The sequence below is a fragment of the Populus trichocarpa genome, chromosome 14, assembly GCF_000002775.5.
Source record: "Populus trichocarpa isolate Nisqually-1 chromosome 14, P.trichocarpa_v4.1, whole genome shotgun sequence".
NCBI classification, from domain to species: domain Eukaryota; kingdom Viridiplantae; phylum Streptophyta; class Magnoliopsida; order Malpighiales; family Salicaceae; genus Populus; species Populus trichocarpa.
This window is the reverse complement of record NC_037298.2, coordinates 10,654,802-10,674,594: the sequence shown is the minus strand read 5'-3', so window position 1 is coordinate 10,674,594 and position 19,793 is coordinate 10,654,802. Positions and strand designations below refer to the sequence as shown.

The 19,793-nt window shown below is 30.8% G+C and overlaps 2 protein-coding genes across 5 annotated transcripts in view; both read left to right on the top strand.

The window, feature by feature from the left end:
- LOC18105332 (very-long-chain aldehyde decarbonylase CER1) overlaps window positions 1-8,669 on the top strand; it is a 73,157-nt gene extending 64,488 nt beyond the window's left edge. The window contains exons 1-10 of one of the 3 annotated variants that reach the window (XM_052447235.1): window positions 4,749-4,874; window positions 5,037-5,254; window positions 5,369-5,601; window positions 5,963-6,182; window positions 6,633-7,008; window positions 7,100-7,207; window positions 7,401-7,601; window positions 7,766-7,867; window positions 8,009-8,182; window positions 8,286-8,669. In XM_052447235.1, the coding sequence (XP_052303195.1) occupies window positions 4,815-4,874; window positions 5,037-5,254; window positions 5,369-5,601; window positions 5,963-6,182; window positions 6,633-7,008; window positions 7,100-7,207; window positions 7,401-7,601; window positions 7,766-7,867; window positions 8,009-8,182; window positions 8,286-8,462 (1,869 nt within the window). In that variant the 5' untranslated portion in view covers window positions 4,749-4,814 and the 3' untranslated portion in view covers window positions 8,463-8,669. Of the gene's footprint in view, window positions 1-4,748; window positions 4,875-5,036; window positions 5,255-5,368; window positions 5,602-5,962; window positions 6,183-6,632; window positions 7,009-7,099; window positions 7,208-7,400; window positions 7,602-7,765; window positions 7,868-8,008; window positions 8,183-8,285 lie in introns of those variants that run through there. The other 2 variants (XM_024584802.2, XM_052447234.1) reach the window with 2 other exon arrangements.
- Window positions 1-19,793, top strand: part of LOC7462051 (glutamate receptor 3.4) — a 30,086-nt gene that overhangs the window by 1,467 nt on the left and 8,826 nt on the right. The gene's annotated exons all lie outside the window — the stretch shown is intronic.

Below are 19,793 nucleotides of genomic sequence, written 5' to 3'. Positions count from 1 at the left end.
CTCAATTCTCAGTTCATTAAATATGGAAGGATGAAGTTGGATAAAAAAAAATCTAAAAATATGATTTGTGTCAACCCGAGTTAGCATGACAAACATGTAACTCGGGTAATCAGAGCTGAGTCAATCCAGGTTATCCCACCACACATACAATCCAAGTTATAATATTGAGATAATATGATAGAAAAGAAAACAAAATAAAATCACAAAAGCAAGTCTTTTTGAAGAAACCAATATCGAAAATAAAATAAATAGAGAAAACCCGAGCACCCAATCTAAAAACCAAAAAACTCAATTCCTAATAAATCAAATTTTGAAAGATGTAATTAGAAAGGAAATTTCAATTATATAAAAGGATCTAAAACAAAAGGTTATAATTAAAAGAATGATGATCAAAATTGAAATAAAGAATAAATTTTATTTTTGATTGAAGGATAAAATTGAAAAGAAAAATAAATTTAACAAAAGGATAAAAAAATAATTAAAATAATTAGGATCATAATTAAAGTAAAAATAAAAATAAATTTTTGATTGAAGTATGAAACCAAAAAGAAAAATTAATTTAACAAAAGGACTTGAAAAAAAAATAATTAAAAAAATAAAGACTAAATTGAAAAAAATAATATATCACAAATTAAAATTAAATAATAAATTAAGATTTTATAAAAGAAATAAAAACAAAAATAAAATCCAAAGTTAAAATGCGGGCACCGACAATTCTAAAATTTTTGAATAACAGTGTAAGATGAGGGAAAAAACAAAAAAAAAAAAAAACGAAAACAAAATCACTGTCGGCAACAAACCTTGCCGCAGCTAGCAGAAAAAGCACCCTCACATTTATTGGCACATGTTATTTCTGATGAAATAATTAAAATGAGAAACGACAGCCTGCTCGCATATGTAGTGCCGTTAATTATTAATTGTTAATAATTACTTCCAGTTTTACAATACTAAATACTGAAACGTATGCTTTAATGTTACAATATTACTAGTTTTTCAGTGCTCTTGATGTGTTCAAAAAAACAAAAAAAGTTTTCATAATCTAATTACTTAAAAACTCTTAATGTGATCTCTTTATCTTCTTTTTTTAATTTAAAATTAAATAAACACGGCATAATTCTTTAAATTTTATTTAAACAAAAAAAAATAGACAGTAAATTAATTAATATTCACTCACACTGTTCACGTTGACGTGAACACTAATTTTTTTAATTTTATTTTTTTAATTTAAGATTAAATAAACATAGCATAATTTTTTAAACTTCATTTTTTTCCATATTAATATAAATTTAAGATTTCAAAAATAAATTTTTTTATGCTTAATAAATAACCAGTGATATTCTATTAATTATTTTTTAAAATTCACTTTAAAAAAATAAAAATAAAAATAAAAATAAATATCCTGTATAAAAATGTTCATGTCACTTTTTATAATAATTTTATATACATGCAACTTAAGTCCAATCTTCTCACTTTCTAGTTCTTCGTAATTAAAAAAAAAAAAAACTTGTTAGAGTTTTTCACGAACCCATTAACATAATTGAACCAATGACATTTACATCACATTTCTATAATAAATAATGCTATTTTTATATAAGTATTTTACAGAATTTACTTACCAAAAAACAAACTATTAGATTTATGAGAATAATTAACGAAATCCACTTATTTAATGCATATGAGATACTCATCCAGAAAATTAATCATTTCAAGCCAACAGGAGAGTAAGCAATTCTACAATGTTCACGAAACTCACAAGTAAGAATTGAATAATCGCCAGCATAGGTGGGACCATGTAAAATGACCGGGCAATAGCAGGTGCTCTCGTGTTTGAAGGACATGTCCATTTGCTTGAGCTCATTGGCTTCCTATTTTCCTTAAGCCGCTGTACCAGACGAGGGTCGCCAGAAGATGATGGTGTTTGAAATTTATTATCTTGATTAATACTACTCACGCAAATGGAATTTCTCTACAACTGTGAACAGCTCAGGCTTAATGGCAACGAGACGGTGCTGGTGTCGGCCTAAAGAGGCCAATTTACTTCAAAGCTGATTTTTAATGAACTTCATAGATGAAAAGGTTTGTTTAGTCATTGATGAAAAAACAAGAAGAGCTAGTACCATTCGAATCATTCTACTAACCAAGTCGAAATCATTTGTCAAGCATGTGTCAACTAAACGATGATACAATGTAGCAAGATAATCAATATTCTCAAAGTTTGGATGATCCATTGACAACTTATAATATTCCAACTGTATTCTTGAACCATGTAAATTCATAAGAGCAAAATCTTCAGGATATAATTTCTCAGCAAACTTACATGTATCGTCAATTTTAAATGATGTGAAGGCATAAAAATGATTCAATGCTGATCCAAGATAAAGCAACTCCACTGTGTTTTATGAAAATATATGATTTAAATCCATCAGTTAAAAATATATTACACAGTGTTAAATATATCATATTGATAATGATACTTAACTATATTAGAATCTCTTTATTAATAAGAACGACTTGTATCAATCTTATAAGGAGAATTTATATCAAGAATCTCAATATCATGTTGTCCACAAAAAAATACCAAACTTTTAAATAGATCATCCCAATCGCTATCCCTCAAACATTGAAGTTGAAAATTTGAATATGAAATAAAATTTAAAGCATATACAATATCTTAATCTTTTCTTTGAAGTGTTTGTTAAAGAAAATCAATAAACTCTCATAACTTTGTTAGTAAAAAGTAAGACAATGACAAAGTCAAAAGTTGTCATGGCAAAAGAATATTTGAAAGCCTTAGTATGAAATTGAAAGTTTGGTCCATTTTCTTCAATCTTTAATAGCAATGTTGTTGTTGTTGTTTCAAATAACTCAATTAAACTCCTTATTGAACTAAAATGAGAATCCTAACTAGTTGTTTCAGGTTGATGTAAAATAGAAGCTTCATTTGCCTTTATAACATTCTCAAGTTCTCCAGTTATTATCAACTCCCGAACTTCATATTTTTTAGTCAATTTTAACACAAAATGATGTTTGGAAGAAGCAAAAGTGAAATTCACAATATCATTCAACATTGAAATCTCATACTACGGCTCAATCAAGAAGCCCCATTTTTAACTAATTTAATGTTTAAGGATGACATCGAAAAACAAATATGAATTTGAAAAAATTTTCAAAGTAGAAAAATAGCAACCAAAAGAATGACGATCAAATTTGATAGAAAAAGCCTAATAAGGATGAAATTGTAAGAAAAATTAATTTAAAAGATTATCTTAAATAAAAATAATAACAATTAAAAGAATGAGGACCAAATTTGAAAGATTAAGAAATTCAAAAATGACAATATTGAAAAAGAATTCTAATTTTATAAAAAAATTATTCTAGATATTGAAAGATGAAATTATAAAAAAATTATCAATTTAAAAAATTGGCAAAAGAAATTCAACAAAGAACGAAAAATAAAAAAAAGACCTGAAATAACCTGGTACATTTTAAAAATTAGTGTAAAATTCTAAAACAATAAAATAAATAAAAATAATGGAGCTTAATCTCAAATTGAATAAATGGATGAAACTAAAAAAAAGCCTAAATGAATAAAAAAAATCAAGCAAATCCGAGCAAGCCTTCTAAACCTTGGCTAATCTTTAAAACTTGCAGCCCATGAAATCCTAGACCTGAGCTCAACTGAAAAGCTCAATTCCCAATTAATTTAATGTTCAAGGATGAAATTGAAAAAAAATCAATTTAAAATTTCTTTCAAAATAAAAAATACCAATCAAAAGAAAAAGGATCAAATTTGATAGGAAAAAACTCAATGAGGATAAAATGGAAAAAAAATCAATTTTAAAAATTATCTCAAATAAAATAAACAACAATTAAAAGAATGATGACCAAATTTGAAAGGTTAAAAAATTGAAGGGGGATGAAATTGAAAAAGAATTCTAATTCTATAAGTTATTCAAAATAAAATAATTAGTAATAAAAATAAAAAGAACAAAATCTTAATAAAATACAAATTGAATGGGATGTTTTAAGATTTTTAAGGGGTAGTGCGAAAATCAAGATAGAGAAAAAAAGAAAAGGATGAAAAGACCATTGATGCCAAACTGAAGGGTCGTTTGAAACACGTGTCACCTCTTCAAGGAGATGACGCTGAGATGATTCAAATACTACTGCAGTAGGTGGTGTTTGATAACTGCATGACCTCACATATACTGTCCAAATGACATGACGCCTGCTTATTAGCTCGACGCACAAACTAAATTTTTTTTTAATAATATTTAATATATGATTATATATAATAATCATCATGAGTAACCTTGATATTAATAAAAAGAAAGCCATGGTAAAAAGACAAAGAATACCCTGCAAGAGAGTTTAGTATATTGAAACATGTATCGTTTTACAAATATGGTTGACCAATCTATTTTAATTATTTAATCACTTATCATTGTTAATCATGCTTACTTTCATATTAATTTATTTACAAAAATATCTACTTTTCTCATCAATCTTTCCATAATATCTATTTATTTATTAAAACATAATTTAGAAAATAACATATAATAGATCAAAAAAACTGAATAATTTGTTTTTTTTTTAAGAAGATGACTAATTAATTTATTTTCCAAAATTAAAAGGATTAATTTATAATTTACTCAGCTCTAACTTGATCGAGCGGCAGTACTGTTATTAAAAAAACATTACTCATCAATAATTATAACGTTAACGCTAAAGAAAATATATTACTCATCGTCTATAAATACACGACTTCCCTAGCTACAAGCGAGGAAACAAAGACAAGTAGTAGCAGTGAAGTGATGGCTTCTCGGCCTGGAATTCTCACAGACTGGCCATGGAAACCTCTTGGAAGCTTTAAGGTCATATGGAAATCCCTCCCATCTCTCTCTCTCGCTCCTTTTCTTCTCGTTATCTGATATCACACGTAGAGTAACTCGTTTTCGTGCAAACAACGTTAATATATCATAACCCTAAAACAATAATATATATCTGTGTTTTGTTTGTGTGTTTAAATATTGCAGCATGTAATATTGGCTCCTTGTGTCATTCACAACATCTACGCCTTTATGGTTAAAGATGAAAAAGATCTCCCAAGCTTTCTCATTTTCCCAATTCTGTTGTGGAGAGTTCTTCACAACCAGTTATGGATCAGCCTGTCCCGTTACAGAACAGCCAAAGGAAATAACAGGATTATTGACAAAGGCATTGAATTTGATCAAGTTGATAGAGAAAGCAACTGGTATTTGTATAATCAAATATATATATATACTTTTTCAATAATTTCATGCATTAATTTCCACTCTAGTGCTTGTGAGTTTTTTGATACTTGGATTTTCTGGTTGGATATCCGCAGGGATGACCAAATATTGTTCAATGGAATTTTATTCTACGTTGGTAGCAAAATAATTCCAGGAGCTAGCCATCTCCCCATGTGGAGGTTAGATGGTGTAATTCTAACAGCTCTGATTCATATGGGTCCGGTGGAATTTCTGTATTATTGGCTTCATCGACTTCTTCATCACCACTATCTCTACTCTCGCTATCATTCCCACCACCATTCCTCCATTGTCACAGAGCCCATTACTTGTAAGTCTCCCTCCAAACACCCCCGGCCCCCATGTATATATGGTGTTGGTGGTTTAAAAGTTATTTAAGAATTTCAAAGTGAATAGTTAATCTCTTAAGTACTCCTTAAGAAGAATGACACACATTTATATATGGTGTGCATTTGAATTATTAATAATCTTGTGTGATCGTTGATAAACTTAGTTTAATTGACCTTTCATAGAAGGTTTTAAGTTCGCGTATTTTTATAATAACGGAAGAAAAATCTTGTGTGTGATTGAGGGGAACGCATACCATTCTCCATTACTATTAGCAATACATGATGATGATATACAGTAAGTGTAATTATTTGACATTTTCTTTCTGGAAATCTGCATCGCAGCTGTGATTCATCCATTCGCCGAGCACATATCCTACTCCATGCTATTCGCAATACCTTTGATAACGACTATTGTGACGGGGACAGCCTCTTTAACATCCTTTGCTGGTTATATCACTTACATCGACTTGATGAACAACATGGGTCACTGCAACTTTGAACTCATTCCCAGATGGCTCTTCATCATTTTCCCCCCTCTCAAGTACCTCATGTACACCCCATCGTAAGTCTAGATGTATCTCAGTTGATTTTTTGCATTTTCAATCATTAATTCTCACCAGTATCCTCTTCGTTTTATTAATGGGATTTCTTCCATACTTATGAACAAAAAGCAGGAAAATGATTCACCAAATTTTGCATAAAAAGAAGATGAAAAGAATATACAGTCGTCTATGGAAAATACTCTGTTAATTATAATTCCATAGTATCGTTTTGTGATTTTATACTGTATTTTAATAGCTTTGACGCGTACATTTCACCTTTTCCACTATATTTTCACTGACAGTGCATTATTGCGTTGTCTATTAATCAGTGTTCAAAACAATATCTGATAAGCGCGAATGCATGATTTAACATTTGATGCAGCTGCAAGTTCCAACTCTCTTCACCAAAGCCAGTTTAGAAGTAGTTACTCCCTCCATGATGAACTAATTAACACTTGATATGGCTGCAGGTACCACTCTCTTCACCACACTCAATTCAGAACCAATTACTCACTATTCATGCCCATCTATGATTACATCTATGGCACAATGGACACGTCTTCTGTTACCCTCTATGAAGATTCGCTCAAGAGACCCGAGGAAGCCCCTGATGTAGTGCATCTAACTCATCTTACCACACCAGATTCCATCTATCATTTACGGCTTGGACTTGCCTGCTTGGCTTCCAACCCTCAAGAATCGAAGTGGTATCTATGGTTAATGTGGCCGGTGACCTTGTGGACCATGATGTTAACTTGGACTTATGGACGCACTTTTGTTGTCGAGAGGAATCGCTTCCACAAACTCAGATTACAGACGTGGACCTTACCAAAATACAATATTCAAGTAATTAAGAAGGATATTTCTCTGTCATTGATTAATCAAGGGCGTTCAGTTTAATCTGTTCTCCTTAATTTGCTTATCTAATTTTTGGCAGTACAACTTGCAATGGCAAAAAGTATCCATAAATACCTTGATTGAAGAAGCTGTACTGGAAGCTGAGGAAAAAGGTGTTAAAGTGTTAAGTCTCGGTCTCTTGAATCAGGCAAGCACTTCAATATAATGCATTCTAGGGGAAAAAAAAAAAAAAAAACAGTGGTGGTTACTTTAGAACGGCCATTACTAGATGCGACGTAGTTGAGTTTATAGGGTTTTTTTTTCTTTTCAATTTCCCATATTTCATGGATACCATAAATTATTAATTATATCTTCATCATGTTCAAACATAAATTATGCAGGGAGAGGAGCTTAATAGGTATGGTGAACTTTATGTGCAAAGACATCCCAGGCTCAAAACGAAGGTGGTGGATGGAAGCAGTCTAGCCGTTGCTGCAGTTATGAATAGCATACCTAAAGGAACAACACAAGTGCTTCATAGAGGCAATCTCTCTAAGGTTGCCTATGCTGTTGCTTTAAATCTCTGCCAGAGGGGAATCCAGGTATTGTTGTTGTCTACTAGGCAAATAGGCAAATAGGCACAGGTTGTCACTTGCTTCAATTTGACAGTAATTTATTTAAATTGATTGTATAGGCAAATTTAATTTATGGTCATGTTTTAATTTATAATTCCTAATTATCACGATCATTTTCACTGATTTTTTAGGTAGTTGTACCATGTGAGGATGATTACCAGAAGCTTAAAAAATCTTTCAGCATCACATCTGATCAGAACAATCTGATTCTTTCAAAGAGTTATTCAATAAAGGTATGCTTTCATTAGCTACCAAGGAATTAGATCGAAATCAATTTTTTTTGTCAAAAATAAAATAAAATTACAACTTAAATTATTTAAGTAGCATATATATATATTGACATTTCTAATATCATAATAAACTTTGTTGTGTAGACGTGGTTAGTTGGGGATGGATTGAAAGAAGAGGACCAAAAAAAGGCAGCAGAAGGAACATTATTTATTCCCTTCTCGCAATTTCCCCCAAAGAAATTGCGCAAGGATTGCTTCTATCACAGCATACCAGTAATGGCAGCCCCTGCATCTCTTGAAAATGTGGACTCTTGCGAGGTAATTAATTAGTTAAATATTGCAGAAAATTAAAGTACTATTTGCATTATTTTCTTAATTTAGGAAAGATAATTAATTTGTATTGCAAAATACTTGATGACAGAATTGGCTGCCTAGAAGAGTGATGAGCGCATGGCGTGTGGCTGGAATAGTGCATGCCTTGGAAGGATGGGACGAGCATGAATGCGGTTCTACCATGGCTGACATTGACAAAGTTTGGCAAGCAAGTATCCAACATGGGTTCAAACCTCTGGTCATCAAGACTCCATTAAAATTCTAATGGATATTTAGCTGTCTTATGTTGCTAGCCTTGCCTTAATTATATATGCCTGAAAGGGTTTAGATATTGCATATCACCTCCATGATATTGCAAACTATATATATATTATCCACTACTATATATGTTATCTCTACCCATTAATATTATGTTATTTCTCTATGCAATGGACAAATAATTAGTAATGAAATATTATGATGGTTATTTTTACTTTCTTTTATGCCTGCTCTAGTACCTGTTTCCATCACATGTAATATTATATAAAGTAATGTTATATGTTTTCATGGGATCTATTCTACAATGTTTTTAAACCTAACCCGGTTTCGTACATTAACATAGTTATCACATCACAATGAATATATGATATAATTAAAAAAAAAAAACTAAAAATTCTAAAATTGACACCGGTCTCAAAGATTCAGCTACTAAGTTAGTTAATTATGCTAAAGAGAAGATAAATGTCACCTTTACAATATCTTTTCAAATGAAAAAAAATGTTATTTTACTATGTGTTTTCTCATAAATTTATTCTATACATGCCATTAATTACTTAGATATATTTCTAAGCTTATTCATGATTTATTTTTAAAAATAATATTGGTTCCTATGAATAGAAAACTCGTCGATAAATTTGACGCACGTTAATCCTTAAAAATAAATGATTTTGTTGATTTTTTTTCTTTTAAAACAAAAAAATTAATCCAAGTTTAACATAAAGCACACAATCTTAGTCAAGCTAATTCTTTCCTAATCAACAAATCCTAGATAAACAAACCTAACCCTATAAGAAAAGGTTTCAAGCTTGCATCATTTAAATAACCAAAACATGCATGTAGTCCATAATTCTTCATATTTATTATAATCAAGGATATTTAGCATAAATCGTAATGAATTAAGTAAATAGACCATTACTAAAAAAACACCTGGAAAGGTGAACTATAAATCTCCAAAATATATAATTCCAACAAATCCTAGAATAAAATTTGGTATCATGGATAGTTGGATGTGGCAGTCGCGGCTGTCGCTTGCAAGTTGATGTCATTGATGAGTATTTTACTCTTGCAGTGCTCTTGTTTCCGTGATGTAGCCAACAGGACCAAGATATTGTAGGAAAACATGTTTAGGATTGGACATCTTCTTCAGGCTTCAACAATGAAAAGTATCTCTGAGCCAGGACAAATTAATATACCAGAATTCTGCACTAACCACCTAGCTACTACAAATTAATATACCAGAGATGGAGATGGTGGTGGTGGGGATTCTGCACTAACCACCTAGCTACCAGCCTTCGTTCATAAAAAAAACTGCCCACCTGTCATCCCAATACTAATAAATTGACTGCACATTGATTTTGTTTTCGTGGAAAGGTATGCTTAGCAATTGCTAGCAAGTCAATCCTAGAATAAAATTGACTTTCGATAAACACTGCGGGGCATCCCACTGGGTGGTTATTAGGATACAGACGACCTGATCAATTTTTCAAAACATAGTATTCAATTGCTAGCAAGTCAAGCTGACCGTCGACCCATCCCTGGGGTTAAGGCTTGGAATTTGGAACCAGTAAGAGCTTGCTCCTGTGCTGTAAATGGGTGCGGGCAAGGTGGAGTCATTTTTCTTGCCTTGAGTTATTAATTAAATATATAATTTTTTTTTAAATCAATTATTAACTCATGTACATGAATTTTTGAAGTTAACTGTAAAGTTTTAATTCAAATACACTACCTAAAATATTAAAAATTAAATTTGAAAGTACATAAAATTGAAGTGAAAGTAAAAATAAATCAACTATATATTGAAGTTACATCCTTCGATGTTTTGTAGAATATAATTCATCTATAATCGAATCTGAATCAATATTGTAACAACCCCTCAACCGGGATAAAATAACAATCTCATGTCAACTGGAAAAAAAAGTAATTAAATTTTTTTCCTCTCTCAATTCCTCCTTCCTTCACTTGATTCTTCCTTAGATTGGTGTTTTATAAGTTGGACTTTGTAAGTTTACAAGGTTATTCTCTCATTTTTCTTATTTATTTTCCTTGAACTTTTTTTTATATTTAATTTTCCCTTACTTTTCTCTCTTTTTCTCTCGTCTTTTCTTTTGGTTTTTTTTTTCTATTCTACTTTTGACCGGTCGGCAACATATGAAAAAAAGGAAGAGTTGATTTGTTTTATTTTTTAATAGCAAATAATTATTTTGCTCTTAATGAGTCGTTTTGCTTTTATTTGACGGTCCTTTTTTTTTAGCACTATCAAACTCTGTTCATCCTAAAATTTTAACCAGATTTTATTCTATATATTTTAAGATCCCTCGTAAAACTTCAGCTCAATCTGATGGTCGTATTGAAAATTACGTCCAATAACGTAAAACTAGTTAAATTGTGATTTTTCATTAAATCTCTGAATTTCTTCAAAAATTCTGAAATTTTAATCTAAGGTAAAACATCATATTAAAAGGCTCCACGTAAATTTTTAAAATTTTTTGACAACTCAATTATAAATTATAAATTTGTTTTTATATAAAACTAGTTAAAAAATATTGATAAAATCTTTACATGTATCCTTTAACATGCCCTCTGCCCTTGGGTGCCGGAATGCTATCCCTTTCTGTATCATTTTTAAGTGGTGATCATTGCGAGCGTAGTGATTGTTATTTTTTTTCGTGGAAATATATGCTTAGCCTGACAAACACTGCGGGGCATACCATTGGTTGGTTATTAGGCATCAAATCAATTTTTCAAAACATAAAATTCAATTGCTAGCAAGTCAAGCTGACCGTCGACCCATCCTTGGGGTTAAGGCTTGGAAGTTGGAACCAGTAAGAGCTTGCTCCTGTGCTGTAATTGGGTGCGGGAATGCTCTCCCTTTCTGTATCATTTTTAAAAGTATTCTGAAGAGCTTTCATAGATAATGGGATGCATCTCTAATCTGCATTCACACATCGAGCTAATATGGTTGGTCTAATTTAGATTTTGCCATCTAATTATGTTCTTTTTTTATTGCAACAATAAACTTTTGTAAACGTGGGGCTGAGCTAAAATCTTTGAAGCCACACCACACAAAACAGAGTTGGATCTACTATAATATGGGAGATTTTGTCTGACAGCATCACGAGACGTGGAGATTGTAAACGCATATCTAATATTCGTGGATGAGGTTCAACGTGTTTTTTTTTTATGAAAATTTATTTATTTTTATTTTAAATCTGCTGCTGCAAGCAACCCTCATTAACACCCAAAAGTTATGATGAAAAGAGAGGCAACAACATGTCCAAAGATTGATTAAATATTACATGTGTCCAATAAAATAAACATGAAACAGTCCACATATATCTGGGGTCGGGAAAAAGAAAAAAGAGTGAAAAAGGGACATCTGCATGGGGGCCTTACCTTCACTGACAAATATCACACAGCTATAAAAGAAAGGACCAGGTACTGAGGTCCCAGCCAAGGTTGTTAAAATCGCGATTTTAACACGGCACGGAAAATGCAAAACAAACTCGAATCGTAAAAACGGATCGTAAAATCGTAAAATCGTAAGGAATTTTAAAATACCTTAAAAAAATTCATGCTTCAAATAAAAATTCAAGAATCAATTCAAATCAGCCTTGTAATCAATCCAAACATTTTATAATTGTAATTAAATTTTTGTTAAAAAAAAAACATAATACATAATAGCCCATCTTCTATATTATTATCCAATCAGAAAATAATAGACAGAATCCATTCATTCAAATTACAAATAATAGACAGAATTCATTCGTCGAATCCATTCATCCAAATTACAAATAATAGACAGAATCCATTCATCATAAGTTATAACCCAAGAATTCTCATATATTGATGACCTGGCATTTCATTTCAATATCCTCATTTCAGCACCCTCAATTCCCTCAACTGACTTCCAACAATCCCATTGTCAGCTATAATTGACGATGGTTGGCCTTATAACTATACTACAAAATACTCTGCTCTACTTCAGCAAGTTCCACAAACTGGAAAAGTTATTCTTAACTTTATCAAGCCCATCCAATCCCATCGACAATCTCCTCTTCACATACTATCTGACAACACCACCCAGCACTACCAGGGAAAGGAAAGCCACTTTTATGCGTCTTTTTTCCTTGACATCCCACTATTCTCCTGTTCCAATGAAGTCACGATGTCTTCTCCATTCTACTCCTCTCCTGATTATTCAAAAACTTACAAAACCCTTAAACCAGACCCATGAGTTCGGATTTACAAGACATGCATATAGAAAAAACCTTAAAAGCCACCATCAAACCACAATACCTTAAATTCCCAGAGCTATAATAAACAAAAGCCTCGAAATTAAAAACCCATATGCACAAAGCTATAAACATGTAAAACAAAGAAAGAAAAGAAAAATCAAGAAAGAAACCTGAAGGCGTATAACAAAGTCTTCTTCTTTATCAACATAGAAATCATTGAACTTGTCAAGCTCTTCACTAAGAATTCTAACAAACCATTCTTGCAAATCCTAAAATTCAACCATACAAAAAAAAAGCGAATTAAAAAATTATCAATAAATAAAATAAAATCGAAATTATTAGCAAGTTAACTACTGAACTGCTAATTAAAATTCAACCATACAGAAAAATGAATTAAAATAAATTATCAATAAATAAAAGTGGAAATCGAGTAAAAAAGACAACCTGACAGAGATCTAGAAGACGAAACGATGGCGATACCGAGTGAAACGACAGATTGAATTTGCGAATCGGTCCATAATTGAAACCCTAGCTTGCGTTCACTATTATTAGCATCATCATCGATCAGTGAAACGCCGCGTTTTAGAATCGAGTAGAATCGTTGGAGGGCTGACTTGATGGAAGTATCAGAACAGAGTTTTTGTAAGAAGAGATCGGTGGCAGAGAGTTTGTCTTCGAAGAGTGATTTGTGAAGGACTGACAAGTCGTCTGCTTCCATGATCAGAGAGTGAAGAAATTATGGAGAATCAACGGTGGAAGGTAATTGTTTGAGGAGTTTCTTGAGGGGCTTGTAGTAGAGAAACTTGTCCCTCCACTCAGGAAGGGTTTCTTCTAGGTGGGTCTTGAATTCTTTTCCAAACTTCATGGCTTGATGGTATGCTTATGGATTTCAATTTAGGGATTTTTTCTGTTCTGAACGTGAATGGTGAAATCAGAAATGTGAAGAGAAGACTGCATAGTGCATCCTCGATGAATTTGCAATTGTCAATTTGTCACTTTTGCTCGGTTAAAGCCAATAGGCGGTTGACACCTGTCATCAACATTGTTGTTTTATCTCCTGCGGGCAAACTCGTTGAATCGGCAGTGAAATCGTGATTTTAAGCGATTTCACCCTATTTTAACGATTTTACCCGATTTTGACCCGATTTTACCCATTTCCGAGTTTTGTGAACGATTTAGCACGTAAAGCCTATATTGACTCGTAAAAATGTACGATTTTACGAGTTGAATCGCGATTTTAACAACCTTGGTCCCAACCCCACCACCTCAATTAACTACAGTTTTGTTTTCTTTTTCTTTTTCTTTTTTGGAGTATCTTTTGAATAGATTTTGGTATTTTTGTATGGATTGTAATATAAATAAAGTTTATTTTGAGTCAGAAACTTCCACCTTCGTATACTCTACCTTTGTCCTTTAAATTCACAGTTTGATTATTCAACACTTCACCTGCAACGTGCTCCGACTGACCTCGAGTTCTTAAATTTATAAAGATGATAATCAATTTCCAATTTTGTGATGAAGACACGGTCGTAGTCTCTCAAAAGATTTTTCTCTTCTTTTCTCTTTTTTATATGACATGCATGCATGAATCATTTTAAGCAAGAGTTTTTATCATCTTCCTTCCTTGCTGAAAACCTTGATTGATTCTGGACCTTTCCGCACATGAGAATGTTTTCTCCTTGTAGGAGTCTATCTATTTCTTTTTTTGTGTCCTCCCTTGCCGGACATTTTCATGAAGTATTTATACTTGCAAAAACAAACCAACTTGCTCATAGACGTGAGCATACACCACTAAAAAATTGGAGAATAGTAACAAAAACAAATAGATGTGGGCATACACTAATAACAAAAACATGACAAAAGATGTTTCATAATTATTTACTTATGGAAATTACGATGAAAGATTTTCTTCAGTAATTTTTTATGGGAACAAATAAACGGAATAAAAAATAAAAATATTTTGTTTACAATTACATTGGTATTTTTAATATTTTTAAATTACTAAATGAATTTTCATTGATGTTTTTAAAATGAATTAAAACTCAAGAGTTCCTCTCATCTTCCTATTTCTTTTTCTTCTTCTTCTTTTTCTTTTTCTTATTCATCATCATCAAAACAACAACAGTAACTATCTTACCCCTACCCCACTCACACATCCCACGTTGACAATACCTCTTTTCTACCCATCTCAAGTTTGATTTCTTCTTCTTCATTTAATAAACTAAGGACTTGGCATTGTTAAATCCTAAGTTTGGGTTATGGTTTTTACCCGATTTGAAGGTAATTTATTTGTTATTTGGTTCATGTGATTTAGGTTTTTTTGGGTTTTGTTAATTTTTGCATGTTGGTAATATAGGAAGATTGTTTTTTTGAATTTTAGGTATTGTTTTAAATGTTTATTTTTTTACTTGGTTTAGTGGAGGATTATTTTTATTGATGATTTGGGTTCGTGGTTGGTTGGTGGAAAAGTGGGGTAATGATTTATAATTTATAATTTAAGTATTTAGCTAATTAAGAAAAAGAGATTAGTGAAGTGAAGAGAGTTTGTTTAAGTATCAATTATGGTTTCTTGGTTGGTTAAATAGTGAAGTGAAGAGAAGATAATTTATGGCTAAGTTTATGTGACTAGGGGGGGATTGTTCGTTTAGTAATATGATTTCTTTTTTATTGTTTATGTAAGTAACCTATTTGTTTGGTAGCTAAGAAAGTACGAGAAAATGAGAAATTATGGGTTTTTTATATGTAGGGATAATGTTATCATTTTTTGCTTGATTTGGATTCCTTAAATGTACTTGTTGTGGAGTAGCACAAATAAAAATGTGAAGGCTATTACTAATTTAGATGTGTTATCTATGAAAGGAAATGTAGTAATTGGTTAATTTTTTGATGAAGTGAGATGCTATTTTTATATGGTTATAGAGTCATATTTGAATATTTTATTTTTTGTTTTATGTTCTCTCTTTGTGTGTTAATTTTCTTAGCATGTTTATTAGAAAATTTGGCAAAATAAAATTTGGCTTATATGAGTTCGAATTTAAATTCCATGAGTATGTGTTGTCATTATGTTATTGTTTCTTTTTAGGTACCATATATTCAAGAAGAAATATGTGTAAGTCTAATAAGAGCGCTACTACTTTATCAAGTATTAGTGTCGGTGATTGTGTTGCTAATATAGATGATGATTATAAGGACACACCACTTAATGTAAAAGTTACCGATCAAGACTTAACCAATAAGGACAACATAGTAGGCATCTCTTCTTTGATAGGGCCTTTTTCAGATAAAATTATTGCATAATGGAAAGGCGACCATTGTATATAATTAATATTTTATCTCAATATTGAAGTTATTTATTGTATTAAGTTATTTTAAGTTTTATATTACATAAAAATGACATTGATGAAATGGTTTTCAAGTTCACTAATATTGAAGTTGCATGTTCGATCACCTCTACAATGAAGTGGTTGTTTAAAGAACCATTGTTTTAATAGAGTGAGCTTTATGAGCATCCTGAATGGATGAATATGGTAAATGTTTGATGGAGAAAGTTTAAGGTTAGATAATTAAATAATATCTACTTTGAGTTACTAGTTTTTAAAATTTTGAAAACTAATTAATGTATGAAATCAATTAAGAAATTTTTTTTTGTGGGACAAAAGCAACAAGACACTTGTTAGGAGACTGTGGGAAAACCATTGTGCAACTAGGTATGTTTAAACCAACTAATGTTATATTATTGTAAACTTGTATTCTTTTATTTCCTTGCCTTTTTTTTGTTTAACAAATTTCTATAACAGGTTGCATGATTTGTGGTACGATACCCATACCCATAAACAAGTAATTAGAAAAGTCAGCTCTGATATGACATTGAAAAGTGGAAGAGATTAAACCGAGGTATGTCACAAATAGTAATTGAGCATTGTTTCAATAATTTGTGTCAAAAAGTTTTAGAAGGTGTTCTAGATCTGATACACAAAATAGAAATAAGGAAACTATGGTTCTTTCATAACCCAATTTTTTACCCTCTGTTTCTAAATATTTTCAAAATACAATAAAATCAAATCAAATAAGAAGTAACAAAAAATAACAATAAAAATGAAAATAAAAAAATATTAGCAAGAGTAGGCTAAGAAGGATTTCAAGCACATGGAGGAATTAAATTAGGATTTTGAACAGAATGTGGAGCCCAATTAAACTAATTGAATCCAAGACTAAGATACAATACAAATTAAGGCCAAATTAAATGACCATTAGGTGAATTTACATAAAAATTAAGTATGAGGACTTAATAAACTTTTGATAGGTCAATTTGATTTAATTATGGGTCCAATTAAAGATTTAATTAAGTTTAAGAATTAATTTGGGTCAAATTAAAACATTTAATTAAGTGCAAGGATTTAATTAGACTTTTAATTGGTCAATTTAATTTTACTAGAGACTTCATTGATGAAAAATTAAGATTGAAAGCCTGATTTGAGTTTAATTGAGAAGATTAAAATTTTAGAGGACAAAATTTAATTTCTACAAAGTCAATTGGGTGAAAATAAGGACAACATTGCAAGAAAAATAAAGTTTTAGGGTCAATTAAGAGCAAAATCAAAGAACTTCAAGATCAGGGACCGACTTGTTAGAGGCGCGAGACTTCAGGGGCTAAAATCGATGAAATTGTGGGCCAAATGGAAGAAAATCAAAGGTTAAATGATCAATTGAGGATCAATTTTTATAAATCCAAAACCAAGGACTAAGATGAAAAACACACTGAAATCAGGGGATGTTTTTGAAACTATATAGGGGTAAAATTGAATTGATTCCTAAAATTCAATTAAGGACCTAATTGAATAAATTGAAAGATTGAAATTGAAAAAGAAGAATTAACCTAATTCAAACCTTAACCGTCAAAACGATGTTGTTTCATTTAAATGAAACACCTCGTTTTGATATATATATATATATATATATATATATATATATATATATAAAGGAAACAAAGTCATTTTAGGAAGCATTGTAGATTGTCTTCAACTTCCCGTGAGACAGAATAAATGGGCAACTGTGCTCTCTCTCTCTCTTTCTGTGTGTGTGTGTGTGTGTGCGCGCAAGGTTTAAAACTCCCTCCTTTCTCCTTTACATAAGACAAAAAAACACCCCTCCTTTACACCCTATCACTTGTACTCTTGCCCGGATGAAATAATAACCATTTTGTAGCACTGAACATACTGTTATATAGAGCAAAAAGTCCACATCAAAACTAGTTTTTCAGACCAACTGTTCTTATACTATAATAGCATCAAAAGAGGAGATGCAATGGGTACAAATCAATGACTGAAAAAGAACATGATAATCTTTCAAGACCATTATTTCACCATAATCATATTGGCAAGCTAATCAGAGTACATTACTTATCAAATGAAAGTTGCTTCTAGCAACTTATCTACCTCCTCAATTATGACCTTTTATCTTTCACCTTAAAACTCTTTTTTTTTCCTAGTAAAAATGAGAGATAAATTGATGTTTGATATATGGGAGGCCACATCCTAGTCTATACTTAGAGTATCTGAGGGATTAAAAGTGAAATTAGTCCTTTGGATTTTAAAAAGCTTCGTGATGGCTTTCTCCTACTCGATGTTTAATGCAAATCTAATCTTAATAATTACACTAGTATCATGTTCAAAGAGACTTACTTCTTTTTCATCTTTTACAGCCTTAGTCAATATCTTTAGTCTATTTTTTAGAGGCCTTATATGTTCAATGAATATAGTTTTCTTGCCTTTAAGAAAAGTGAAGGTGCATTTCCTAAAGGCTAATTAGTTTTCCCTTTATGGCTTCAATTCATATCTTTGGTCTCTCTTTTTGGAGGCCTTACTTGTTTTATAAACATAGTTTTCTTATCTTTAAAGTAAATGAAGACATATTTCATAGGGGTCGATTGGTTATCTTTTCATGGCTTTAGTCCATATCTTTGCCCTCTCTTTAAAAAACCTTGTTTGTTCAATAAACATAGCTTTATTTGAGGCAAATGGAGAAGTATTTTTTTAAGATTAATTGATTTTTCTTTACTGTGACAACTCCTTTTCAATATAAAATTTCATAACTAGATATTTTATATTGATTGTCATTCTAATCCCATGAAACAAAGGCTGGTCATTGATGAAGTTATAAGCCAAGTCCATTTTAATAACAATAAAAATTTGTTGCAGAGAGACTTTTGAAATAAGTTTCAACGTTTACTAGTGTATCAATAAAACATTTGTTTAGAAAAATTTTCCCTTTTATTCCAATTAGAGGCGTTTTAACAAGGATTAACTTGAAGGGGTTAATTTCCATTTACAACATTACTTAAGAAAATATTCACCACGTTTCCATTATCGTGAGCATATTTTATACTTTATAATTGGAAAGGACAATGATTATTACCAAAGCATCCTCAAAATGATACTTGTTCTCCATCATGAGGTATAAAAGGTAATAGGCTTATGAAAGGAGTTTAGGTAAAGATAAATGATAAACACTAGTTCTCCATCTATTTTTTTATATATAAATTGTTAGATGTAGCCTTAGAAATTAATATATTTACCTATTTCTTCAAGGCATTGTAATCTTTTGTGTAAAGTCTCATATTCTTATTGAATAAACAATATTTATTGAGATTTTATGTATATGTATTACCCCACATATAAGGAGGATACTATACAAATTTTTTTTTTTATAACAGTGAATACCTCAGTTTTTATAGTGTTTAGAGGTGTAATCATGAGCTTTAGAAAGATAAAACAAGATTATGGATTGTCCATCTTATTAATGCATAAACATATTTTAAAATTTCAAGATTGAATATATAGTTTCTAAACTCATGATGATAATTAATTAGTTTCATTAAAATAGAAGGATTGAATTATGCTTGATTTTACTTGGCTTATTGGTTACCAATGTCATTTGACATAGCTGGTTTTAGTTTTTGTATGGTTTAAATAACTATTGGTTAATTAGTCATGTTTTACAAGGTTAGGTGAAGGGAGGAGTGGAGATTTTTATATGTTATCACTTAACATTTTTTTATTATTGTATTTTATCTTAATGAATAAATATTTATTTATTTCAATACT